The following is a 27196-nucleotide window of genomic DNA, read 5'->3' on the forward strand; positions in this document are numbered from 1 at the left end:
CCAGGTGTCCCTTTTCAGTGTTTCCACAGCATCTATCAGCATAAATCTATGATACCACCAGTCACATTCTATTTTAAATGCTTATTTATTTAATGGTTCTCATCATTCCTCTGCCCCCATACAACAAGGCGTGTGTGTGTGTGTGTGTGTGTGTATGTGACATTAAAAAACATGTCCAGGTGCAGTGGCTCATGCCTGTAATCCCAGCACTTAAGCTTGAGCTCAGGAGCTCCAGACCAGCCTCAGCAACATAGCGAGACCTCGTTTCTACTAAAAAAAAAAAAAAAAAAAAAAAAAAAAAGCCAGGCTTGGTGGCACATGCCTACAGTCTCAGTTACTTGAGAGTCTGAGGCAGGAGGATTTCTTGTGCCTAGGCATGCTTCAGGCTGCAGTGACCTATGATCACGCCACTGTACTCCATCCTGGAGGACAGAGTGAGACCCTGTGTCAAAACAAAACAAATCAGCCACATAACATGACATTTACCCCCTTAACACACTTCCAAGTGTACAGTTACAAGGTCCTTGAAGAATGTCTCCAAGGATGAGATAGTTACTGTACCTGCTGCACAAAAACCATCACATTGCAGTAAAGAGTTATTACTCAGATCAATCTCATCGAAGACTCACAGGTTAAAGGTTTTTGAAAGGTAGTTTGGGGGAGGGGATGAATGTGGCTAGGCAAAGGGTGCTTGGGGGGTGCAATCATAGAGGTGTGGGAAATTCATCTCCTGTAGGCTGAATGGCTTCTGGGTGGTGCCGCAGGAGTTGTTGTTGGGTCCAGGTGGAGCCATCATCAGTGTCTCAATGCAAAAAAAAATCCTGAAAAGATATCTCAGAAGGCCAATCTTAGGTTCTACAATAGTGATGTTATCTGCAGAGAAATTGGGGAAGTTGCATATCTTGTGACCTCCGCAATAATGGCTGGCAATCATTTATGTCTACACTTCCACCTTAGCAAAATTCAGGCTCCTCTATCCTCCTAGCCTGGTAGTCTTTCATTAGCTTTACAAAAGTGGTTGAGTTTTGGGGAAGGGCTAATCATTTAAACTGTAAACTAAATGTCTGGCAGCTTGAAAGCTAAAGGCAAGAAGGGAGTGGGCTAGATCAGATCTTCCCGTTGTCATGGTTTTCTCACTGTTATAATTTTTGCAAAGTTGGTTTCATTACCATAAAACAAATGGTGTGAGTCTGCAAGTACAAATGCAGAATGATGATAATGAAAGGAAGACAAGCATTTCTCTCTTGGTTAATAAGAGAAAAGGTTGTTAAAAACCTTAGCCAAATTAAATTTAACAGAGTTTAACTGAACAAAGAACAATTCGCAAATAGGCAGCCTCTTGAGCCAGAGTAGGTTCATAGAGACTCCAGTATAGCTGCGTGGTAGATTTATAGACAGAAAAAGAAAAGTGATCACAGAAAACGGAAGTGAGGTACAGAAACAGCTGAATATATTACAGCTGGGCGTTTACCTTATTCAAACATGGTTTGAATAGTTGGTCCCCTTTGATTGGCCAAAACTCAGTGATTGGCACACGAGTAGGTTACAGCCTGTTTACACCTCTATTCAGGTTACAGTTCACTATGTACAGAGAAACCTTTAGGCTGAACTTAAAATAAGTGAGAAAGCACCTTTAGGCTAAGGTTGATTTAACAAGGTCAATTAAAAATTGTAGGAAAATAAGAATCTACATGAGGTTATCATGGGTTAAAAACTAAGTAAATGACAAAGTTGTGTCATCTGGGCAAATGATAAAAGAGAGTTTTTATTTTTGTTTTAAAAATTTTTTCTTGAGCTAGGTCTTGCTTTGTCACCCAGACTGGGATGCAGTGGCTTAACCATAGCTCACTATAACCTCCAACTCCTGGGCTCAAGTGATCCTCCCACCTCAGCCTCCCAAAGTGCTGGGATTACAGGTGTGAGCCACCACACCCAGCCAAAACACTGTTTCCTAAACTGTAGTTAACACTTCAAGATTAGCTCTTTTAGTAGGGAGGAGATAAGATGTAATGTAGATGTGTGTTTACTTTCTTTAGGGTTATAATAATTCCAAGCTTTTATCATCCTCTGGGGGTGTTCTTCTAACACAGTTGTGATTTAGTGTTATAAAGGTTATTTGGTTATTGATCAGTTTTCTCCTACTGATTTCTTAGACAAGTCACACTAAAAGTAAGCATAGTGCTTAAACCTTTTTTTCAAATAAAAATATTTTGTTGTTGTTTAGAATTGTTTAGAATTCAGTGCTGTCTTTTGAATTTTAGGAGACAGTTTTCCAAGGCATACTAATTGTACATATAAATTTATATACTTTAATAGAGATGTATATGTAAGTAATATTAACTACATCTTTAAATGTTTTTCTTAATGTTCTTTAAGTTTAGAGGTGAAATCTCTTACAAATTGTTACTGTAGGTAGCTAGTCATACATAAACAGGGCAGGAGGGGCTCCTCCCAACCAGGAATGTCAGGTGACCATCAGGTGATGGTCAGGGGGCTGTTAACTGTCTTTCTAGAATAATAATTGGTTGCAGCTAGCACCAGGGAAAGGCTGTGCCTATAGATAGAAAAAACCTGAAACTCGTCATCAGCAGCTTCCTGATAAGATCCCAGGAGTTGGGCGATTGAGCTCATGCATGCGCACCAAGAGACAAAATGGTGGCGTTTAACTCGTATAGGACGTTCTGGGGGCATTCCATCAGTAAAGGGAAGAACACCTCAAGTGAGCATGCATACATCTCCAGTAAACACATTGCACATGCTCCCCTCCCAAGCAGGGCATTGCGCTAGTGCTTCCCACCCCAAGGGAAGAATCGGGGAGAAGGGACCCAAGACCCCGGAAGTATGCCAACATGTAAAACCCCAATTCAAAAGGTCAAACCCCACACTTGACCTCCAAAATGTCTCTGCTTGGCCCTCTTCCAAACGTACTTTACTTTCTTTTTATTCCTGCCCTAAACCTTCTTTTCTTCTTCTTCTTCTTTTTTTTTTTGAGATAGAGTCCCACTCTGTCACCCAGGCTGGAGTGCAGTGGCATGGTCTCGGTTCACTGCAATCTCTGCCTCCTGGGCTGAGGCAGTTCTCCTGTCTCAGCCTCCCAAGTAGGTTGGGTTACAGGTGCCTGCCACCACACCCAGCTAATTTTTATTAGAGATGGTGTTTCACTATGTTGAACAGGCTGGTCTCGAACTCCTGACTTCAAGTGATTCTCCCACTTCGGCCTCCCGAAGTGCTGGGATTACAGGTATGAGCCACCACACCCGGCCTGTAAAGCTTCTTAATAAACTTTCACTCCTGCTCTAACACTTCCTCAGTCTCTTCTCGCTTGGGCTCCTCATTTGAATTCTTTCTCCTGAGGAGGGAAGAATTGAGGTTGCTGCAGACCTGTACAGATTTGCCACCAGTAACTCGAATAACTTGCCCTGCAAACTAAATTTACACCTAATAAAAAACTTAGAAATAGGTAAAAGGGGCCAGGCGAGGTGCCTCACACCTGTAATCCTAGCCCTTTGGGAGGCCAAGGCAGGCAGATCACGAGGTCAGGAGTTTGAGACCAGCCTGGCCAACATGGTGAAACCTCATCTCTACTAAAAATACAAAAATTAGCCGGGCATAGTGGCCAGTGCCTGTAATCCCAGCTGCTAGGGAGGCTGAGGCAGGAGAATTGCTTGAACCCGTGAGGCGGAGGTTGCAGTGAGCCGAGATTGCACCACTGCACTCCAGCCTAGGTGACAGAGCAAGATTCTGTCTCAGAAAAAAAAGAAAGAATTAGGTAAAAGGATGACTGCACGGTTTTCAAGGTCATATTACAATGTTGACTAAAAGGCCCACCCTGGGATTCCTTAAATCCGTAGGGGAATGAACTTTTGATTGATTTTCTGTTTACCATTGATTAAGCCCCAGATTCTGAGAAAGTACATGTTAAATTATAAACGTGTGTGTAGCCAGATGCAAATGATTTCTGTCTATTAAAAAAGATAATCCCACCGTTGCAGGTTTTTCTATTGCCCTATCCACAGGGTAATAATGTGTGCTCTAATTTAACAAACTTATTTCAGAACACCATCCCCATAAACTATACAAATCGCTGTTATTCAAATGATTTTTGAATTATTTTAATAGTTCACTCACTAATGAGTTAAATACATCTTTGATGCATATTCAATCTAAATTGGATGAGGAATATTTTTAGCTTTCTAAATTGTATTATGATGCCTCTTGTTTTGAAGATAATGCTTATCCAAAGTTCAGTAATTCCTTTAGTTTCTTTTTCCTCTTAAAATTCAAGTAAAGGCTGGGCATGGTGGCTCACACTTGTAATACTAGCACTTTGGGAGGCTGAGGCAGGAGGATCACTTGAGCCTAAGAGATCAAGACCAGCCTGGGCAACATAATCTCAAATCCTGTCTCTTCAAACAAAAAGAATTAGCAAGTATGGTGGCATGCACCTGCAGTCCCAGCTGATATGGACAGGAGGCAGAGAAATACTGGGTAGAAGCGGGCAGTTCCCTGGCAAATGCCCCACCCTCAAGCCTGGGAACCCACAGCCCTAAATTGGAACAGGCATTTCTGTTTTTGCGTCCAAATGTTGCCTTTTCCAAGACTACTCTGGCCTGCCACACCCCTATCTTGTGTCCATCTGACAGCTAGACCTCCATAAAGGGAAAGAGAGCCAATATTACTTTTACCCAAAGGAAAGAGAGAGGTGTCAGGATCTTAGAAAAGAGGCAGATCCAACAGTTCTGCCTCTTTACCGATTAAACCCCAAACTCCATGAGCAGAGGAACAGAAGAACGGCAGTGGCAGAGAAGGAGAGATGAGAAGGAGCATCTGAATGTCAGGAGAAGTTCGGCTGGGGACAGTTGAAGAGGAGATCAGCCGCGGGATGGCTAAACTCCAAGGGAAGATCATCTTCCCACTTCATCCGTTCTCCAGCTTCGCATTCATCCCATAAGAGCCCCATCCATCATACAATAAAATCTCCACATTCACCATCGTTCAAGTCTTCTTGAACGATGACCAGATTCTTCCTGGATGCCAGACAAGGACCTGGGTACCAAGAGGGCAGGGTATATTCAATCTAGGGCTTCAGGTTGGGGCCCTAGAAAGGAAAACCAGATCTGAGGGATCCAAAGCTGGGCAACAAGCACAGTGTAAATGGGAAGGACCAATTCCTGCTGACTAAACCCTTGCTTCATGAAAGGAGGCGATGCTCCATGACATAGATGAGGCCCAGGGAACTCAAAGGTTGTTGGCAGCAAGGGAAATAGGGCATACTGTGTAAGAGTGGATATTCTCACCCCCTAGACCCCCCTGTTAACATGAGTAAAAGCCACTTTGGCACCCATGGGTGGCACCTGCCAAGGTCACTAGGACAAGGGGGACAGAAAGATAGAAGAGGCAAGGGGGATGCCTGCTTTCTCTCCATCACAACCTGAGTTATCACTAAAAGAAGGGAAGGAAATGAGGGTCACCTCTATTTCTTGCCTTTCAGAATGGGCAATCAGCTGTCCTCACCACTCCCCGCTTATACTCCTCTGGAGTGTATCCTGAACCACTGGGACTGCTTTGACCCTCAGACTCTGGAGGAAAATGGCTCATAGCCCTCTGCACAAAGGTTTGGGCAAATTATGAAAGACTGGCTTGGCCTCAGGAAGAAACCATTCATTTTGATACCATCCAGCAGTTGGAGCTTTTCTGTAAACGTGAGGGCAAACACTCTGAGGCCCCATATGTGCAGGCTTTCTATACCTTGCTGGGCAACCCAGACCTTTGCTGACAATGTAGAATTAATCCAGACCTATTTACCATCTCGGGAGAGGCTGCAAGGGACAATCCCAGGGAACTAAACAAACAAATCCCAGAGGTATCCCCAGCAGAGGAACAAGCTCTCTCCAGCCCTGCTCCTCCAGGTCCACCCCATCCTCCTTATCCAGCTTCAGTCTTTCACTTGCCCCCTTCTAGAAATTCTCACCCTAGACAAGCCCCAGTCTCATTCTTTCCCTTCCAACAGATGCCTGGTGAATTTGCCCCAGTAAGGTCCAGGTGCCCTTCTCTCTACAGAACTTGAAGGAAATTGAGGGAGATGTTGGCAAGCTTTCAGATGAGCCTGAAAGATATATAAAGGCTTTCCAGAATTTAACCCAAGTATTTGAACTCTCCTAGGAAGATGTGATGTTATTTTGAACCAAACCCTGACTAACACTGAGAAACAGGCCACTCTGCAAGTGACAGAGAGATCTAGGGATGAGGTTTGTGTCACATGTAGCACCCAGGAAAGGTGGTGAATATTATCCAACTGAAAGAGCAGTATCAATGAATGTCCCTAAATGGGATTCCAGTGACAAGATGGGAGAATGGAAGAGGAGACAGTTTCAGGTGTGCGTAATAGAGGGCTTACGTAGGGCTAGAACTAAGCCTCTTCACTATATCAAGATATCCATAGTAGACCAGGGTTTTAATGAAAATTCCACTGCCTTCTTGGGGAGGCTAAGAGGGTCCTTTGTAAAGCATAGGTCTCTATGTCCTAATTCTGTCAAGGGACAACTAATCCTAAATGATAAATTTATTACTCAGGCAGCCCCTGATATCAGGGGTAAGTTGCAGAAATGGGCCCTGGCATCAGGGAGTACCTTAGGAGACCTCCTGAAAGTGGCCACCTTGGTCTTTTACAGTAGAGATAGGGAACCACGAGAAAGAGGCAGAAGCTTTAAGGGCCACCATGCAAACCCACAAACCCCAGGATTCCCAAGGTTCATCTGTTAACTCCTACAAATGTGGCAAGAGCAGTTATCTCTCTTCTAAAATTTAACTACACCCCTACAAGTCTTAATTTCTTTCACCAAGGTGAAACATCTTAGGGTACAATGTTGTTAGTATATTACATTTCCTATTTCTGTAATCTTTGGCACTAGATTATTTCCTTGTATAATACACATGTTTAACCCATGCATACTTAACACCTTATAAAACTTGTTTTATTCTCTCAAGTTTGAGGTCATCAAACTCCAAATGGTCAGGCAACTGGAGCCTTGGATGATGACTCCCCTTCCCCAGGGACCCTTATATAGACCTCTGGGAGGAATCTGACTTCTGTTTTCCCCAAAACAATGTCCCCGTCAGCAGGAAGTAGTTAAGACTGATCAGCATCCATATTTAATGGCAATTAGATGGGCCTCTTAGAGGGGGGAAATGATACAGATACAGACAAGGAAATACCCGGGGTAGAAGAGGCAGTTCCCCAACGAAGGCCCACACTGAAGCCTAGAATTCCATGGTCCTAAGTGGGAGCAAGCATTCCTATTTTCACGCCCAAATGTTGACTTTTCCAAAACCACTGTGGCCTACCACACCCCTATCCTGTGCCCATATAAACCCCCAAGCTCTACAAGCAGGGAACAGAGGAGCAGCAGAGCAGCAAAATGGCATGGCAGAGAGGGAGAGAAGAGAAGGAGCATCTGAATGTCAGGAGGAGTTTGGCTGAGGACGATGGGAGAGAAGATAAGCCGTGGGATGGCTGAACTCCAGGGGAAGATCATCTTCCCACTCCATCCCCTTTCCAGCCCTGCATCCATTCCTCTGAGAGCGAACTCCATCACTCAGTAAAATCCCCACCTTCGCCATCCTTCAAGTTGATGTGACCTGATTCTTCCTGGATGCAAGACAAGGACATGGGTACCAAGAGAGTATAAAAGGCTGTCACCCTGACTCTCCACTGAATGGAATAGCTATCCATGAAAAGCAATTGCTAAAGGGCATTGCTTGTAATGCACCCCTAGATGCTACAATGGGGTTGGAGCCCAAAAGCACTCACCCTGGCTCCTGCACCTGCCTGTCTGCATGTTCCCCCTCCCGTAAGGGGTTTGAGTGTGCAGCAGCCTTTCAAACGAGCCACACCCCTGTCACAAGTCCTGTGAGGGGGTCAGGGAACTCTCCTGTGTTAGCCCAACTGGCACCATCAAGTAAACCCCTGCCGTTTTGTACACCCTGATCAGGGAGGAAACTTCCATGGGGGCTCAGACCATGAAAAACATTTTGCCAAGCAGATCCCAGGCCACACTGCCTGACTGCGGGAAGTGCCTCACTTATTACATCCTGCCAGGCAGCTAGCCACACTGCCCCACCTCCCCTGTCCAGACCTATAATTGTACCAGTCTGGAAGCAGGACAGGGGCTCCAGCACTTGTTGGTGCTCCCCCTCCACAGGTTTCTCTGTCCAATAAACCTATGTTGCTGTTGAGCTTCCCCACCTTGTATGTCTCTTTTCTCTGTCTTAACATCCTGTTTCACAGCTACTTGTAGGGCTGAGGTAGGTGGGTTACTTGAGCCCAGGAGGTTAGGCTGCAGTGAGGCAAGATGTTCCAGTGCACTCCAGCCTGGGTGACAGAGGTCCTATCACACACAAAAAGTGAGAAACTCTTTATTCGATGAATTGCTCTAAATCCAGAACACAAGAATAAATGTTTCTTAAAAAAATAATTCAGGAAGGTAGTTGAGGCAAGAAAGTTGGTGGCTGGCAACTTGTGTCCCTTTGCCTTGACAAGTTCAGTTCTTCCTGGCCTTGATCTGTGTGGCCAGCTTCAGCATTATCCTGCAAGCCAGAACTTGCTTATTACTGGGACTGACACATAAACGTCGCCCGTTCTTGGTGAGGAAGCTGGGGAACAAGGGGGAGAAAGGTTACAAACTGAGGTGTGTCCAGCACATGGGGACGGGGGCCCCATTCTCCCTGCCCCTCAGATTTCCCAGTCAACACAGCCAGTTTTGTTTCTTTTTTTTCATTCTCTGCTGATGGCAACTCAGGGCCAGTGTCCTCTTGAGACCCCCCTCAGCCTGTGGGACTCCCTAGTGACTCATGCGAGCATCCTTGGATAGACTTGTGCCTGCTTTCTTCTTCCTTCCCCACCCTTTTTCCCCTGGGAATGTCTCATCCCTGAGGCCCTGCAGGATCCTTATAAGGACACAGATGCCCTTTACCTGGCAGGATCCAGAGGATGGGCCCTGATGGACACCCATCTATCAGGTCCTCCCTGCAAGATGCTACAGAGTCCTTCTCCCTCAACACATGTTTGTTGAGCTTGGCACTTACATGACACCTGGCTTGGAGCACTTGCTGCTCGTTTCAAGGTAACTCTCCAAGAGTGAACATGGGATTCTTCCTGGGATGTAGGAGGTGCAGCAGTCAGCATTAATAGCATGAGAGCCTGCAACAAGAGAAGGGATCGTTTGAGGACCAATCTTTCTCCTCCAGAGCACTGTGGAGGGTGAGAAGGCACATGGCTCAGAAGAGATGTTTCCTCCTCTGCGGCCGGCACTTGCTGGCATCTCCCTGCTTCAGATCTTCACCAGAGTTGAGCCGTGTGTCTGAGGGCGCTCAGGGTGGGCTACAGCAGGACCAAGAGCATTTCTCCCAGAAAGGGAAGGCATCTGTAGACAGCTGCAGGCATCAGAGAGCACCTTCTGCCCCAAAGGACCAGACTCTTGGGGCAGCCAGAGGGGAACAGGGAAGGCGTCTATGGAGGGGGTTCCCCTAGCCCATCCTGATCTTCCTTGGAGATGTTCACCACCCTCAGGACCCTCTCGTTCTCCTCCCATACTGTAAACAGGGACAATGGATCCCATAGTGCAGACCTGCACCTGCTGGCTGCTTTTAAAGATAGGCCGTATCTGATCACTTACTGTCCGGAACTTCTTGATTTGCCAGTGAAAGCTTTGACATCATGAACCCTGTCTCTGCATCTGTAAGAAACAGACAGGACAGGGAAGGAAATCACTGGGTGACGGCATTGTTTCAGCATCTCCACCCACCCCGTTGCTCATCCCCCTCCTGAGGCAGAAAGGCTCTGAAGCTGGACCACCACCACCTGTCTGGGTTCTAGGCCTGCCTCTTGGCCCATTTATTCCTTTAGGGCCCTGAGACTTTTCAGGGACATTTTCAAAATGTAGACATGAAAACATTGTGTTGACTCTGAAATACTAAAAGCAACCTCAAAATCTAACATGGTTCAGTTAATGGAATATCTACATGATGTGACATAGTCTACAAGTCTCTCTACACATTTCTGGAATCCACAGTGCTCTGGCAACAGGTGTTCATCAGCGCATATGGTGGCACAATATCCTCTTAAGTGAAGTGAAGCTATTATGGTAATTATTCATCCCAGTTAGTAGAAATATTCATGTGTTTGTTACAGGAGATTGCTGTGTTTGATTAAAATATTGTTCCCAGGCCTCATCAGGGATAAGTACCATCAATATATGTTTAAGTTTTTACTAAATCATTTTTAAATTGTGGTTTTATATATATATATACACATGTATATAATATAAAATTTGCCATTTTGAACTATTTTAAGATTACAGTTCAATAACATCAAATAAATTCAAATAACTCTGCAATTTTCATGACCATTCATTCAGAGAACTTGTTCATTTTGTGAAACTGAAACTCTGTATTCATTAAATAACAACTCCCCATTCTTCCTCCCCTTAATCCCTGACAACCACTATCTATGTTGTGCCTCTGTGGATTTGATTGCTCTAAGTACCTCATGTGAGTGGAATCGTACACTATTTTTCCTTTTGCGACTGGTTTATTTCACTTAGCATAATGTCCTTGACAGTCATCCACATTGTAGCATGTGTCAGAATCTCCTTACTTAAATTTTTAAAAATTTTTATCTTTTCTTACTTCAACATTCAAGGGAATCTCCTTACTTTTTGAGGCCAAATAGATTCTGTTGTATGTATAAATCACACTTTGTTTATCTACTAACCTTTTGATGGGCACTTAGTTTGCTTCTACTTTTTGGCTATCGTCATCAATAACGCTGCTATAAATATGGGTGTACAAAAATCTCTTCATGTACCTGTTTTGAATTATTTTGGATATATACCCAGAAATAGAATTGCTGCATCATATCATATTAGCTTTTTAAAACCTGAGAAATTCTGCGTTCCAAAATTCATCTAGCGCCAAGTGCTTTGGAAATGGGATTGTGGAGCTGCCTTATGCTTGTTAGGCAAATGAAACTAAGCTTTACACTTTTTTCCTTTCTTTTTAATTTTAATCCTCAAAGTTAGTTTATTTCCACAATTGACTGTATCACAGAATAAAGCTAGCTTTAAAATTTGGCCGGGTGCGGTGGCTCATGCCTGTAATTCCAGCACTTTGGGAGGCCAAGGCGGGCAGATCACTTGAGGTCAGGAGTTTGAGACCAGCCTGGCCTACCTGGTGAAATCCCGTCTCTACTAAAAATACAAAAATTAGCCGGGTATGGTGGCATGTGCCTGTAATCCCAGCTACTAGGGAGGCTGAGGCAGGAGAATTGTCTGAACCCGGGAGGTGGAGGTTGCAGTGAGCCAAGATTGTGCCACTGTACTCCAGCCTGGGCCACAGAATGAGACTCCATCTCAAAATAAAATAAAATAAAATAAAATAAATATTTACTTTTAATATAATTTAATAACTATATTAAACATATTTTAAGTACAATGTAATAACTATTAAATATACTTTTTCTTTTTTAAACTTAATTAAATTTACTTTTATTTTACTTTAAGTTCTGGGATACCTGTGCTGAACGTGCAGGTTCATTACATAGGTATACATGTGCCATGGTGGTTTGCTGCACCTATCAACCCATCATCTAGGGTTTCCACATGCACCAGGTATTGTCCTAATCCTCTCCCTCCTTTTTCCCTCCACGCCCCAACAGACCCCAGTGTGTGATGTTCCCCTCCCTGTGTCCATGCGTTCTCAGTGTTCAACTCCCACTTATGAGTAAGAACATGTGGTGTTTGGCTTTCTGCTCCTGTGTTAGTTTGCTGAGAATGATGGTTTCCAGCTTTACCCATGTCCCTGCAAAGGACATGATTTCATTTCTTTTTATGGCTGCATAGTATTCCATAGTGTATATGTGCCACATTTTCTTTATCCAGTCTATCCTTGATGGGCATTTGGGTTGGCTTCAAGTCTTTGCTATTGTGAATAGTGCTGCAATAAACATAAATGTGCATGTATCTTTTAATATAATATATAAGTATGCTTTTAATATATTAAAAATAAATATACTTTTTATATAATTTAATAACTATATTAAATATCTTTTAATATAATTCAAGGACTGTATTAAATATCTTTTAATATAATTCAATAACAATATTAAATATACTTTAAATATAATTTAATAACTACATTAAATATGCATTTAATATAATTTAACAATTATATTACATATACTATTAATAATTTTAAAGCTAGCTTTAAAGTTGATATTTACTTAACATTTTGAAACATAAAGACTTAGCAATAACGATTCAGCTGCCAACTTAGTCCCCCAATTGCTTTCTAGTGTTTTCAACTTATTTCTTATATGGTTACATTAAATGAATTATATGTAATGAGGCGTGTGGGTGTATTTTAATATGTTCAACATGGTTTGGGTAAGGTAAAAAAACGATCTTAAATGGCCTTGTCTTTCCATAACTACTTCCTAATTAGCTCATATTTTAATTCCACCACTTACTAGTTGTGTGATCTACCAAGTTATCTAAAGTTCTGTGCCTCAGTTTTCTCATTTGTAAAATGTCAACAATAATATGAAAAACTATATAAAAATTGATGTTTTGTTTTCTCCCTACAAAAGTAACACATTTGCATTTTTATTTTTTTATCTAATACATATCCCACAGGGTTGTTAGATGGAATCGATGTGTTAATATCTGTAGCACACTTAGAACAGTGCCTGCCCTGTACATAGGAAGTACTAGAAGTGCATTTGTTAAACAAAAAAATACGATGGTTAGGTGACCTTGGTTGAGTCATTTGTGTGGCTGGTTCCATTTCTTCTCCAAAATGATATTATAGATGATGCTAGATGGTATGTAACAGTTTTAACATCATACAATTCTATGCTTCTTTCTACAAATTTGTAATTTTACTACACTTCTTTTAATCTAGCACTTAATAGTCCTATGTCAGCTAAGGGAAGGTATCAAGTAATTTTTGCTGTGAAAAGGGAAGTAATTGGCCCCACATTAGACCAGTCATATGTGTATATTCCCCTCCCAGGGTCCAAAGCATGCAGACAGAGCCAGGTCTATACTCTGGCGCTGCTTTTAAATGAGTACGATGACCATGTCTGGGAGGGAGAGTAGTTACAGGAGGGCAATGTGTCTCTGCCGCAGAGTTTGAGTTACCATGAACCTGGTCGCCTGGGAGAAAGCTCACTGGACTCACCATTTGTGACCTGGGCCTGGGATCCAAGGGCAGTAACAAGCATGAGGCAGGAGAGGACAGCCACGGAGACCTTCATCCTCCTGGTGGGCAGGCAGGACTGGCCGAGGACTCCTGGGCTCACTGCTTCCTGGCTCCCCGGGATGCCAGTTCTGCCCTTGTATTTATAAGAGGAGGAGGATCAGGAAGTTACGGGGCAGAGATCAGAATGCTGTTTTTTGACTTATGATAGTTACCAGGCTCTTTCTAAAATGAGAACAATGCTGGGAATGCAACAGGAAGTAGACGACAAGGATGACTTGGACTGTCTTGTGGACTTCCCAAATTGTCCCAATAAGTACAGGCAGAGACAGCAAATACTTTATGATGGATCCTTCCCCCTGAGAGATTCATTCATCCTCTAAACAGTGGAGTTTTTTTTTCCTCAGGAGCTAAACACCTTCAGATGCTCAAATAGCCTGTACACATGGGGACCACCAGAGAGAACACTTCAACTTGTAGAACTGTGATCTCTGCCGGTAAACATAGCTCATACGACATCCCATGATGGACAGCCCATAATGTGTATTTGCACAGCATGATTGTCTAGTATAAGCTGAGCTACTCTAGAAGATAATGGGTAGAGTGTAGGGCAAGGATGAGCACATGGGAGCTAAAGTATCCCCTTGTGGGGGTAACCCGCCTTCCTTCTCAATTCTGCACTTAGTCTCTGAAAAGGAATATTCTTTTTTTTTTTTTTTTTTTTTTTTTGAGGCGGAGTCTCGCTTTGTCGCCCGGACTGGAGTGCAGTGGCCGGATCTCAGCTCACTGCAAGCTCCACCTCCCGGGTTTACGCCATTCTCCCGCCTCAGCCTCCCAAGTAACTGGGACTACAGGCGCCCGCCACCTCGCCCGGATAGTTTTTGTATTTTTAGTAGAGACGGGGTTTCACCATGCTAGCCAGGATGGTCTCGATCTCCTGACCTCGTGATCCGCCCGTCTTGGCCTCCCAAAGTGCTGGGATTACAGGCTTGAGCCACCGCGCCCGGCCTGAAAAGGAATATTCTTTGCCCAGTGTCTGGAGATATCCTTGACTCCTCTCTTTGTCTCATACCCCATATCTAATTCATTAGTAAGTATTTTTGCCTTATTTCAAAAATATAGCCAGAATCTTATTATTCCTTCAAAAGAAAACTCCCATTAATATTCTCTGCTACTATTCTCAATGCTTCACTTCTGAGACTACCTGGCATTAGCGTAGACTACAGAGGTTAAGGGCTCAGTCCCATGAGACTGGCACCACTTCAGATGCCTATCTCAAATAGTGGGTCCCCAGGTTACCCACAAGTTCTCTTTGACTTGGCTACACATCAGAACTTCCCATGACCCCCTCCTCAGGTTCTGTAATTACTAAAATAGCTCTCAGAACTCAGAAGAACAGTTTACTTACAGGGTTATATTACAAAGCATACAACTTAGGAGCAGTCAGGTCAGTGAGATGCATAGGGCAAGACATGGGGAGTGGGTTTGGAGCTTCTGTGTCCTATCCAGGTGTGCCACTCTCTCAGCGCCTCTACTGAACAGTGTTCCAAGTTCACCAACCTGGAAACTCTCTAAAGCCTACTCTCTTAGGTTTTTATGGAGGCTTTATTACAGAAGCATGCTTGACTAAATCGTTAACCATTAGTGATCAGATCAATCTCCAGCCTCTCTCCCCTCCCTGGAGTTTGGGGGTAGAGGCTGAAAGTTCCAATCCTCTCACGGTTGGCTCCCATGGCAACCAGCTCTCATCCTTAAGACTTTCCAAAAGACACTTCATTAACATAAACTCAGGTGTGGTAGGAAGTACTTGTCCAGACTTCCGGGTTGTATGTGCCTGAGTATTGAGCAGATTCTTACGTGCTTCTTACACCTCAGCATCAGAGAATCCCCTGTGCAGGAAAAGAGGGGTGTGCATGATGGACAAGGTGAGGTGCTGTCAGATTATACTATCTTGAGGTGGGCAGAGCCTGTATGCAACTGGCTGCTGTAGTGGTGGCTAGAGTCAGAGATGAAGCTGATAGAATGGAAGTGGTGTACAGAGGTGTCTGACACAGTATTAAATGCATATTTATTTAGTGAAAGAAAATAAGGAATAGATTTCACAAGATTCACCAATCAATATGTTGATTACGCAACATATTGTCATTTCTTGACAGGGAATGCTTTCAGCTTTTGCCCATTCAGTATGATTTTGGCTGTGGGTTTGTCATAAATAACTCTTATTATTTTGAAGTACGTTCCATCAATACTAGTTTATTGAGTATTTTTAGCATGAAGTGTTGTTGAATTTTATCGAAGACCTTTTCTGCATCTATTGAGATAATCATGTAGTTTTTGTCATTGGTTCTGTTTGTGTGATGGATTACATTGACTGACTTGCATATGTTGAATCAGTCTTGCATCCCAGGGATGAAGCCGACTTGATCATCATGGATAAACTTTTTGATATGCTGCTGGATTCAGTTTGCCAGTATGTTATTGAGGATTTTCGCATTGATGTTCATCAGGGACATTGGCCTGAAATTTCTTTTTTTTTGTTGTGTCTCTGCCAGATTTTGGTATCAGAATGATGCTGGCCTCATAAAATAAGTTAGGGAGGAGCCCCTCTTTTTCTATTGATTGGAATAGTTTCAGAAGGAATGGTACCAGCTCCTCTTTGTGCCTTTGGTAGGATTCAGCTGTGAATCCATCTTGTCCTGCCCTTTTTTTGGTTGGTAGGCTATTAATTACTGCCTCCATTTCAGAACTTGTTATTGGTCTATTCAGGGATTCAACTTCTTCCCGGTTTAGTCTTGGGAGGGTATATATGTCTAGGAATTTATGCATTTCTTCTAGATTTTCTGGTTTATTTGCATAGAGGTGTTTATTGTATTCTCTGATGACAGTTTGTATTTCTGTGGGATCAGTGGTGATATCCCCTTTATCATTTTTTATTGTGTCTATTTGATTCTTCTCTCTTTTCTTCTTCATTAGTCTGGCTAGCGGTCTATTTTGTTAATCTTTTCAAAAAACCAGCACCTGGATTCATTGATTTTTCGAAGAGTTTTTCATGTCGCTATCTCCTTCAATTCTGCTCTGATCTTAGTTATTTCTTGACTTCTTTTAGCTTTTGAATGTGTTTGCTCTTGCTTCTCTAGTTCTTTTAATTGTGATGTTAGGGTGTCGATTTTAGATCTTTCCCACTTTCTGATGTGGACATTTAGTGCTATAAATTTCCCTCTAAACACTACTTTAGCTGTGTCCCAGAGATTTTGGTACATTGCGTCTTTGTTCCCATTGGTTTCAAATAACTTATTTATTTCTGCCTTCATTTTGTTATTTACTTAGTAGTCATTCAGGAGCAGGTTGTTCAGTTTCCATGTAGTTGTGCAGTTTTGAGTGAGTTTCTTAATCCGGACTTCTAATTTGATTGCACTGTGGTCTGAGAGACTGTTATGATTTCTGTTCTTTTGCACTTGCTGAGGACTGTTTTACTTCCAATTATGTGTTTTATTTTAGAATAAGTGCTATGTGGTGCTGAGAAGAATGTATATTCTGTTGGGGTAGAGAGTTCTGTAGATGTCTATTAGGTCCTCTTGGCCTAGAACTGAGTTCAAGTCCTGAATATCCTTGTTAATTTTCTGTCAAGTTGATCTGTCTGATATTGACAGTGAGGTGTTAAAGTCTCCCATTATTATTGTGTGGGAGTCTCTGTCTCTTTGTAGGTCTCTAAGAATTTGCTTTATAAATCTGTGTGCTCCTGTTTTGGGTGCATATATATTTAGGGTAGTTAGCTCTTCTTGTTGCATTGATCCCTTTACCATTATGTAATGCCTTTCTTTGTCATTTTTTATCTTTGTTGGTTTAAAGTCTGTTTTATCAGAGACTAGGATTGCAGCCTCTGCTTTTCTTTGCTTGCTGTTTGCTTAGTAAGTATTCCACCATCCCTTTATTTTGAGCCTATGTGCGTCTTCGCATGTGAGATGTGCTGAATACAGCACACTAATGGGTCTTGACCCTTTTGTCCAATTTGCCAGTCTGTGTCTTTTAATTGGGGCAGTTAGCCTGTTTACATTTAAGGTTAATATTGTTATGTGTGAATTTGATTCTGTCATTATTATGTTAGCTGGTTATTTTGCCAATTAGTTGATGCAGTTTCTTCATAGTGTCAATCATCTTTACATTTTGGTATGCTTTTGCAGTGACTGGTACAGGTTTTTCCTTTCCATATTTAGTGCTTCCTTCAGGACCTCTTGTAAGGCAGGATTGGTGGTGACAAAAATCACTCAGCATTTGCTTGTCTGTAAAGGATTTTATTTCTCCTTCACTTATGAAGCTTAGTCTGGCTGGATATGAAATTCTGGGTTGAAAATTCTTTTCTCTAAGGATGTTGAATTGTCCCCCACTCTCTTCTGGCTTGTAGGGTTTCTGCAGAGAGACCCACTGTTAGTCTGATGGGCTTCCCTTTGTGGGTAACCAGACCTTTTTCTCTGGCTGCCCTTAACATTTTTTCCTTCATTTCAACCTTGGAGAATCTGATGATTTTGAGTCTTGGGTCTGCCCTTCTCGAGGAGTATCTTTGTGGAATTCTCTGTATTTCCTGAATTTGAATGTTGGCCTGTCTTGCTAGATTGGGGAAGTTCTCCTGGATAATATCCTGAAGTGTGTTTTCCAACTTGATTCCATTCTCCCCATCACTTTCAGGTACACCAATCAATTGTAGGTTTGGTCTTTTCACATAGTCCAATATTTCTTGGAGGCTTTGTTCATTCCTTTTCATTCTTTTTTCTCTAATTTTGCCTTCATGCTTTATTTCATTAAGTTGATCTTCAGTCTCTGATATCCTTTATTCTGCTTGATCAATTCGGCTATTGATACTCGTGTATGCTTCACAAAGTTCTTGTGCTGTGTTTTTCAGCTCCATCAGGTCTTTTTTGCTCTTCTCTAAACTGATTATTCTAGTTAGCAGTTCCTGTAACCTTTTATCAAGGTTCTTAGCTTCCTTGCATTGGGTTAGAACATGCTCCTTTAGCTTGGAGGAGTTTGTTAGTACCCACCTTCTGAAGTCTACTTCTGTCAATTTATCAAACTCATTCTCTGTTAACTTTTGTTCCCTTGCTGGGGAGGAGTTGTGATCCTTTGGAGGAGAAGAGGCATTCTGGCTTTTGGAATTTTCAGCCTTTTTGCAAAGGTTTTTATTCATTTTTGTGGATTTATCTACCTTTGGTGTTTATGTTGGTGACCTTTGGATGGGGTTTTTGTGTGGGTGTCTTTTTTGTTGATGCTGATGCTATTGCTTCTCTTTGTTGGTTTTCCTTCTAACAGTCAGGCTGCTCTTCTGCAGGTCTGCTGGAGTTTGCTTTAGATCTCCTCCAGACCCTGTTTGCCTAGGTATCACCAGTGGAGGCTGCAGAACAGCAAAGATTGCTGCCTGCTCCCTCCTCTGAAAGCTTCATCCAAGAAGGGTACCTGCCAGATGCCAGCTGGAGCTCTCCTGTATGAGATGTCTGTTGACCCCTGCTGGGAGGTATCTTCCAGTCAGGAGGCGTGGGGGTCAGGGACCCACTTGAGGAGGCAGTCTGTCCCGTAGCAGAGCTTGAGTGCTGTACTGGGAGATCTGCTGCTCTCTTCAGAGCCGGCAGGCAGGAATGTTTGTTTGCTGAAGCCGCACCCACAGCTGCCCCTTCCCCCAAGTGCTCTGTCCCAGGGAGATGGGACTTCTATCTGTAAGTCCCTGACTGCGGCTGCTGCCTTTCTTTCAGAAATGCCCTGTCCAGAGAGGAGGAATCTAGAAAGGCAGTCTGACTACAGCAGCTCTGCCGTGCTGAGGTGGGTTCCATACCCAGTTCGAACTTCCCGGTGGCTTTGTTTACACTGTGAGGGGAAAACTGCCTACTCAAGCCTCAGTAATGGTGGACCTCCCTCCCCCGCACCAAGCTTGCATGTCCCAGGTAGACTTCAGACTGTTTTGCTGGCAGCAAGAATTTCAAGCCAGTGAATCTTAGCTTGTTGGGCTCCATGGGGGTGGGATTCGCTGAGCAAGACCACTCGGCTCCTTGGTTTCAGCCCCCATTTCTAGAGGAGTGAACAGTTCTGTCTTGCTAGTGTTCCAAGTGCCACTGGGGTATGAAAAAAACTCCTGCAGCTTGCCCAGTGTCTGCCCAAATGGCCACTCAGTTTTGTGCTTGAAACCCAGGGCCCTGGTGATGTAGGCACCTGTGGGAATCTCCTGGTCTGTGGGTTGTGAAGACCATGGGAAAAGCATAGTATCTGGGCCAGACAGCACTGTCCATCACAACACAGTCCCTCATGGCTTCCCTTGGCTAGGGGAGTGAGTTCCCCGACCCCTTGTGTAATTTATATGGACCTAGGGAGACTGAACAAAGGGGGTGAATGTGGGAATAAAAGACAAGAGACAAAAGAGTATATTTGGAAGAAGAGGTCAGGGGGCACTTTGCCTCTAGTGGACAAGGGCCCTGAGCTTTACATAGCCCTCAATATTTATTAGGCAAAAGAGATAGTGAGAAGGGAGTTTGAAGAAGAGGTCAGCTGCTTGGTCCAGAGTAGGCTTGTAAGACTATTGTGCTTCCAGGGTAAGGCAATGCCCCACACTGTTCCTGCTCACTCTCCATGGGCTACACCTGCTGTCTAACCAGTCCCAATGAGATGAACTGGGTACCTCAGTTGGAAATGCATAAATCACCTGACTTCTGGGTTGGTCTCACTGGGAGCCGCAGACCAGAGCTGTTCCTATTCAGCCATCTTGCCCAGGAATCCTTGTGCCCGATCTTAAATGGCCTATTACGTGAGGAAAACTTCCTTCTTAAGCGACAAGGGGAATAACAGAGCCTGCCAACTCATCTTCTTGTTTCTCCTGATGTGTAAGACTGGGCCCAGGTCCTTTTTAGAGAAACAAAACCAATCCAAACAAAATCTCTTTAAAGAGGTCTGTAGCTAAAGTCTGCGCTATGCCATGCAATTGAAACTGCTCTAAGGTTGCAGAGATGGAGTCTCTTAAATATCTTCTGATCATTCCTGTGTACCAGCCACTGTATGTGTATTTGGTGATACCAAGTCAGGTGAATTGGTTTCAGTTTTGCACCAAATGTTTCTCCTAACTCACACTGGTGATTTGAAATTAGATCTTGGTTTAATATTTAACTAACTCCTTCCTTTGATAGACTGTTTGCAAAAATGGGTTCAATAATTCCTACCACCCAGTGTGCATACCCTTGGGAAGTCCCTTCCTCTATTTAATCTGGTCTTGGCTATGTGACTGTCTTTGGACAATGGGACAATGGAAAATGTGATGAAAACAGAAGCCTGAAAAGTGCTGGTGCATTGATACTTGCATTATTAATATTTTGCTGCTGAGAACTTTTATGCCACCACGTGTGGCAGCCTATGCTAGCCTTCCAAAGGAGGAGAGACCACAAGGAGAGAAAGATCTCCAGATATCCCAGGAGTCCCAGCTGAGAGGTCGTCCTAGGTCTTCAAACCCTGGCTGAGCTGGCTCAGACCAGGAGAACAACCCATCCAACCCACAAAATTGTGAGAATAGCTGTTTGCTATTTTAAGTCACTACCTTTTGTGGTGATTTGTTTGTTATTTTAAGTCACTACCTTTTGTAGTGATTTATGATGCATCAAAAGCTAACTGATAACCCTCCCTTTGGGCAATAAGAATAGATTTATCTTTTTTATAAATTTGCTGAAGGCAAAAGTAATAGTTCATTATTCAAGAAGAGGCTTGTTGCCTTATTTTTTTTTTTTTTTTTGAGACGGAGTCTCGCTCTGTTGCCCAGGCTGGAGTGCAGTGGCCGGATCTCAGCTCACTGCAATCTCTGCCTCCCGGTTTCACGCCATTCTCCTGCCTCAGCCTCCCAAGCAGCTGGGACTACAGGTGCCCGCCACCTCGCCCAGCTAGTTTTTCGTATTTTTAGTAGAGACAGGGTTTCACCGTGTTCGCCAGGATGGTCTCGATCTCCTGACCTTGTGATCCACCCGTCTTGGCCTCCCAAAGTGCTGGGATTACAGGCTTGAGCCACCGCGCCCGGCCTTGTTGCCTTATTTTTAAAATTTTTTTGAAACAAGGTCTTCCTTCATTCACCCACGCTGGAGTGCAGTGGCAGAATCATGGCTCACTGCAGTCTCGACCTCCCAGGCTCAAGTGGTCCTCCCACTTTAGCCTCCCAAGTAGCTGGTACTACCCCATGCCTGGCTAACTTTTAATTTTTTTTTTTTTTTGTAGAAATGGGGTCCTGCTATGTTGTCCAGGCTGGTTTTGAACTCCTGGGCTCAAGTGATCCTCCCACCTCCACATCCCAAAGTGCTAGGATAACAGGTGTGAGCCACTGTGCCCGGCTGAGGCTTGTTGCTTTTAATTAAACTGGGTACTTGTTACAGAAGGACTACATAAATCTTAGTAAAGATGCTTTATTCTAGTTAGGGTAGAGATAGAGGATTGAGGAAATTCCTGCCATCCGGAGTTGTAGAGCCTTTGTGGCCATTGGGTATTTCAAGGGAGGTCCAGATACATCCCTTTGGATTGGGATGAAGAGAAACATTTCTGAAAGGGATAGCATTTGATGCAGGTCTCAAAAGTAGGACAGAGACTGTATACTGCTTCAAAAGGCAGAGAAGGGAGGAAGAAGATTCTAGTCAGCTGTAACTGCAACTAAGAATAGTAAATAGTTGCAATGAGACATGGGCTACTTACTCTTTTATGTTTTACAAGTAGTATATAATTAAATCTTAATTACAACCTGATGAAATAGGTACAGTCATGATCTCTTTTTCCAGGTAAGGTTATGGAGACATAGAGCAATAAAGTAATTTGCTAGTATTTGCTATATACCCACATGGGTAGTAAAGGGCAAAGCTGGCATTTAAACCAAGGTCTCTCTGATACTAGATCTTACTATTTTAGACAAAGGCATGGAAATGATCAAATTGAGGCATATTTTGGATGTGTCCATAGTATACAAATAATGTACACATAAGCATGATCATTAATGTTTTTAAATTGGACTTTTTATTTTGAGGTAATTGTAGATTCACATGCAATTGTAAGAAGTAATACAGAGAGATCCTGGGTAGTGTACTCGTTACCAAGTGTAAAAGTTGACCATACAGTTGGGTCATTCTTGTCATACCCAATTAAAACAGAGTTGAGATGCCAGGGGCAGAAAGCGCTGAGGGCATTCTGCATTGGTCTAGGCTGGATGTGGTGGCTCACGCCTGTAATCCCAGCACTTTGGGAGGCTGAGACAGGTGGATCACGAGGTCAGGAATTTGAGATGAGCCTGACCAACATGGTGAAACCTTGTTTCTACTAAAAATACAAAAATTAGCCAGGCATGGTGGTGCGCACCTGTAATCCCAGCTATCAGGAGGCTGAGGCAGGAAAATTGCTTGAATCCGGGACGTGGAGGTTGCAGTGAGCCAAGACTGTGCCACTGCACTCCAGCCTGAGCAACAGAGCGAAACTCTGTCTCAAAAACAAACAAACAAACAAACAAAAAATTGGTCTAATAATGTAATTCTCTGCATGCAAGCCTGTCTGGGGCATATAACATTGCTCCAAGAATATTATCCTCTGCAAGCCTGACTGCTGAAACCCATTTTATCTAACAGCTACTGAAACAACCTGCTGTGGCTCTAAGACTATTCTTACCCACTGCTATCACTCACCAATCACAACTTGCCAGTTTCCTAAAACTTTACTAGTACCAACGAACTTTCTTGCAAAACAATATGTAACTTTTCTCTTTTAAATAAAACCTCTAGCTTACTCTTTGGTCTTTGGACATACTAAAGACTACCCAGACAGTGTGTGTGTCTTGAGTTGCAATTCTTGCATCTCAAATAAGACATTTTAAATTTAGAGATTCATCTCTATAGTTTGTTCGACTTTGACACCAGTTTCTCCCAATAGCAACATGTTGCACAACAATAGTACAATATAGTAGAGGATATTGACATTGATATCGTCAATATACAGAACAGTTCCTTCACCACAAGGATCCCTCATGTAATCCTTGTATAGCTACACTTAACACCCTCCCACCCACCCCACACCTTCCTCAATTCTTGGCAACCATGAATCTGTTCTCCATGTTTATAATCTTGTCATTTTAAGAATGTTATGTAAATGGAATCTCATGGTATGTCACCTTTTGGGATTAGCTTTTTTCACTCAGCCGAATTCTGTGGAGATTCATTCAGGTTGCTGCATGTGCCAATAGTTCATTCTTTTTATTGCTGAGTAGTATTCCATGACATGGTCGAACCACAGTTTGTTTAATCATTTATTCACTGAAGGACATCTGGGTGTTTCCAGTTTTGGGCTATTACAAATAATGCTGCAATAAATATTCATGTATGTTTTGTTGGTGTGAATGTAAGTCTTCATTCTCTAGGAAAAATGCTCAGGGGTATGATTAACATTTAGCATGGCTGTCAATACTTTAAGACAAGTCCTGTGAACAAGTTTTTTTTTTTTAAAAAGTAAAACAGGGGGCATGTGTTTATTTTTTTCAGCACCCTCCTTTCTTCTGGAAAGATGCCCTCTTCTTTGAGGAACTGTCCATGTACCTATTAGGTTCTATGAGGTTGTTGCCAATCACAGTACCTCCTCCTTTGCAATAGATGTGCACCTACCTCCCCAGTCAGACAATTGGGGTCCTTCCTGGGGATTTTTCAGATTCTAATGACAGAAGAGCAGCAGCTCCTTCAGGAGGTGAAGGTTCTGTGGTCTGCCTTCAGAAGAGCAATGCCATTTATGCCAGCATCCTTGGAACTGAATGCCTTCAGACTGGTTTTCCCTGAGCTGTACGCCTGCCATCCACTCTGAATTTATGAGCTAATAAACTATTTCTGTTTTTTCTCGAGGAAATTTTGAGAGAGCTTTCTGTCACATGGGACTCAAAGTATAAAGAATGTTTCATTCCCCACTCCTGGGCTCTTTCTGACTTCGTGCTCATGGTTCTAACTCTCCTCTCCTTCAGTTCTGAGATCCTGACTGTCAGGGCCCAAAGAAACCACTCAAGTTCTTGCTATGTCCAGCACAATTTTCATGGAACAGCCCTTGGTGTTTTCTCCAAGGCTCTGATACCAAATCTACTCTGAGGCCTAAAACCCATGGCTTCCTTGGGCTCCCAGAGGGCTGGAAGTCATAATTTGGCACAATGAGTGAGAACCTAGAGAAAGTGGGCCTGTGGTTAAATTCTGGGCAGAGAAACTCCCAAGGGCTGGCAGAGGTGAGGGCATGGGGTAGGAGCCTTGGGCTCTGCACCCACTGCATTCTGAACTGGGATACCTCAACTGCAGTGTGGTTACTGTGCTGTGAGCTCTAGATCAGGGCTGGCATTATGGGCATGTGACTTGTGCAATTACACAGGGCCTTGCTACTGGTTTCAGGCTCTGCTGCCGTCATTGTTTAGGAGTTAGTAGTTTTTGAACAAGGGGCCCCACACTTTCATTTTGCACCGGGTCCTGTGTAGTCATGGCTTCAGGCACTGTGGAGCTGTCACTAATGTACTGCATCCTTTGGATGATGAAGGTGTGGCGCAAGAGGCTGAGGAGTTGAGGAGTTGAGACTCTGTACAAGTTCCTACCTTCCCTATGGAATCCTAGAGACTTCTGGTTTTGGGCAAGTCTCCTTTCCAAGGGGTTGCTCCCTATTCCCCAGGACCCCATACACACCTGAGCCAGTGTCCTCCACTGTGATTCATGCGATCCTTTCAGGAAATTCCCTCTTTCTTCTTCTTTGTCCCAGACTTCCCCCTTCTCTACCCAATGGGACCACCCCTCCCCAATCTGTTTGAAGGCTCAGTCCAGGTCAAAAGGTGCTCAGCTTCTCTCTGTGTCTGCACACCTGATAGGTGTCCAGAAGTCTTCCCCTCCCTTGGGAAGTACCCAGCCTTCCTTCCTCCCCTTGTCAGGCCCTGCTGGTTTTTTTCACCCCCGAGGTCAGCAGTTGAAACCCAAGTTCCCCAAGGTCAGTGGTTGGAGCCCAAGTTTGCCTGACTTTAAAGCCTGTGATTGTCTTACTATATCTTGCTATTCTTGATACAACAGTGATTATTTTAACAATCATTACCATTCATTAAGTGCTTACTATGGGCAGATCAGGGCCAGATTGTGGTAAGTGAGGCACTAGTCTTGTGTCCAAAACCCAAGGGGACACCAAAAAGTTCAGTAATAAAAATAAGTAATATTTTAGTGAAGTATTTAAAAAATCAAAATTACTGCTGAAAAAATCACAATGAACAAAACACGAAAACATATAAATAAAGACAGGATCTGTAACAGTGCTGTGTCGAACCATATTGGAACTTGAGGCAAAAGGTAAAATCAATGGGAGCTTCCTGTTAGAATATCCATCCATCCATCCATCTGTCCATTCATCAATATGTCCATCCATTTATCCACACATCTGTCCATCCATCTATCCATCTCCCATGCATCCGTCCATCCACCCACCCATCCACCTCTCATCCATCCATCCGTCCATCCATCCATCCATCCATCCATCCATCCATCCATTAATATAAATTTACTGAGCATCTACCATGGGCTGGGCACTCTGCTCAGCGACGAGAGTATCACACAAAGAGCCAAAATGATTATGTTCCTTTCCTCCTGGAGACCAACATGAAATAATCACACAAATAAACATATACACTGTGATAAGCAACACGATGGAAAACAATATATGGGGGGTCTAGAGAATGCCTCTCTGAGAAAGTAGCATTTCAGTTAAGAGTTATAAAATGAGCAATGTTTACTAAGTTGAAAAGTGAAGAAAAGGGAGACAAAGGTAAGGGAAGTAGTTTGTGCAAAGGTCCAGAGGCAGGAGGTACTAGCACATTACAGGGACTGGTTGGTATTAGTTGAGAGCAACTAGAAAAATCATGGGTCCTGCCTTGAGTTTTATACAGGAGCAGAGGAAGAACCAGCCCTCAGAATTAGTTTAAAGACACAACGGGAGACCGAAAGGAAAGCTGCTATATAATTTCCTCCCAAAGTTGTGCTTGCTCAAGTTATCAGTGACACACACAGGGGCTGTGATTTATGCCTATCATGAGGCATCTGTCTCTCTTCCCGGGAGTGCGAGACTCATGCCAAAAGCTTAGCGGTGGTCTGCAGTGTGGCCTCATCTAGGGCTGCTCCTGGGCATGCACTGGACAGAGAAGCCCCCTTTGAGCCTTCTCTGGGTTCATTTCCTTTAAATCCAAAGCCTTTTTTGAGTTCATTTCCTTTAAAGCCTGGCCAGGTCAGCTTCAGCCTATAAGATATGATGAAGTTTCTCTTCAAATAGCCTAATCAATCCTTTATTCTTTAATTCATAGTACCTCCCCACTCCTTTTTCCTTTTTGCCTTTTTCTTGCTTCCTTTCTGCCTTTGTTACATGCCCAGACATACCACAATACCAGGTGTTAGACAGTACCAGCTCACATTCCTTTCCTCATTAAAAAAAAAAGACTAACTCTCTAGCTCATTATAGACACCCCTTCCACTTTCCCCTCTCTCCCTTACATGCCCATCTTATCTAAAACAAAAAAGTTCAAATATTTAGCCAACCAGAATTAGTTTAAAGTGTACAACCCGACCCCGGCCAATGTAAAAAAAAGTACAAAAGCAATACATGCGTCAGAAATAAAGGCTCTCGTGCCCCTTTATTCAAGTGTGCTCTCATGGTGACTGGCCAAGGAGGAACAACCCTCTGCGCAAAAGTAAAATTGCTTTGCTAAAAATCCTTTAAGTGTTCAATTTCCTTAGAATTTTAAACATTATTCCCAACATGGCCTTAGCATCATGTTAAGCAGTGACAAGCAGACCTGTCAAATTCCTACCAAACTTTCCTTTCCGTTCTTTTCTTTGCCCTGACATTTCCTGTATTTGGGCCTCTGAAGATTCAAAGAATAGAGTCCCTAACTTACCCAGCCCATCCCTGCCTT

General features: G+C 43.3%; 1 protein-coding gene across 1 annotated transcript; it reads right to left on the reverse strand.

The window, feature by feature from the left end:
• Positions 1-8399: 8399 nt before the first annotated feature.
• LOC117089073 (C-C motif chemokine 23) lies at positions 8400-13391 on the reverse strand. The gene is made up of 4 exons (XM_033219945.1): positions 13237-13391; positions 9675-9734; positions 9085-9199; positions 8400-8652 (listed from the first exon to the last, which is right to left on the reverse strand). The coding sequence occupies exons 1-4, from the start codon at positions 13310-13312 to the stop codon at positions 8541-8543; spliced, it is 363 nt and encodes a 120-aa protein (XP_033075836.1). The 5' UTR covers positions 13313-13391; the 3' UTR covers positions 8400-8540.
• Between the last annotated feature and the right edge of the window lie 13805 nt (positions 13392-27196).

The sequence above is a fragment of the Trachypithecus francoisi genome, unplaced genomic scaffold, assembly GCF_009764315.1.
Source record: "Trachypithecus francoisi isolate TF-2019V2 unplaced genomic scaffold, Tfra_2.0 Contig00057_ERROPOS647011+, whole genome shotgun sequence".
Taxonomy (NCBI): domain Eukaryota; kingdom Metazoa; phylum Chordata; class Mammalia; order Primates; family Cercopithecidae; genus Trachypithecus; species Trachypithecus francoisi.

Coding starts and splice junctions, on each gene's coding strand:
- LOC117089073 (XM_033219945.1), bottom strand. CDS start 13,312: ATGAAGGTCTCCGTGGCTGTCCTCTCCTGCCTCATGCTTGTTACTGCC. Junction 9,735..13,236: donor CCAGGCCCAGGTCACAAATG/GTGAGTCCAGTG, acceptor TGTTTCTTACAG/ATGCAGAGACAGGGTTCATG. Junction 8,653..9,084: donor TGCTCCAAGCCAGGTGTCAT/GTAAGTGCCAAG, acceptor CTTGTTCCCCAG/CTTCCTCACCAAGAACGGGC.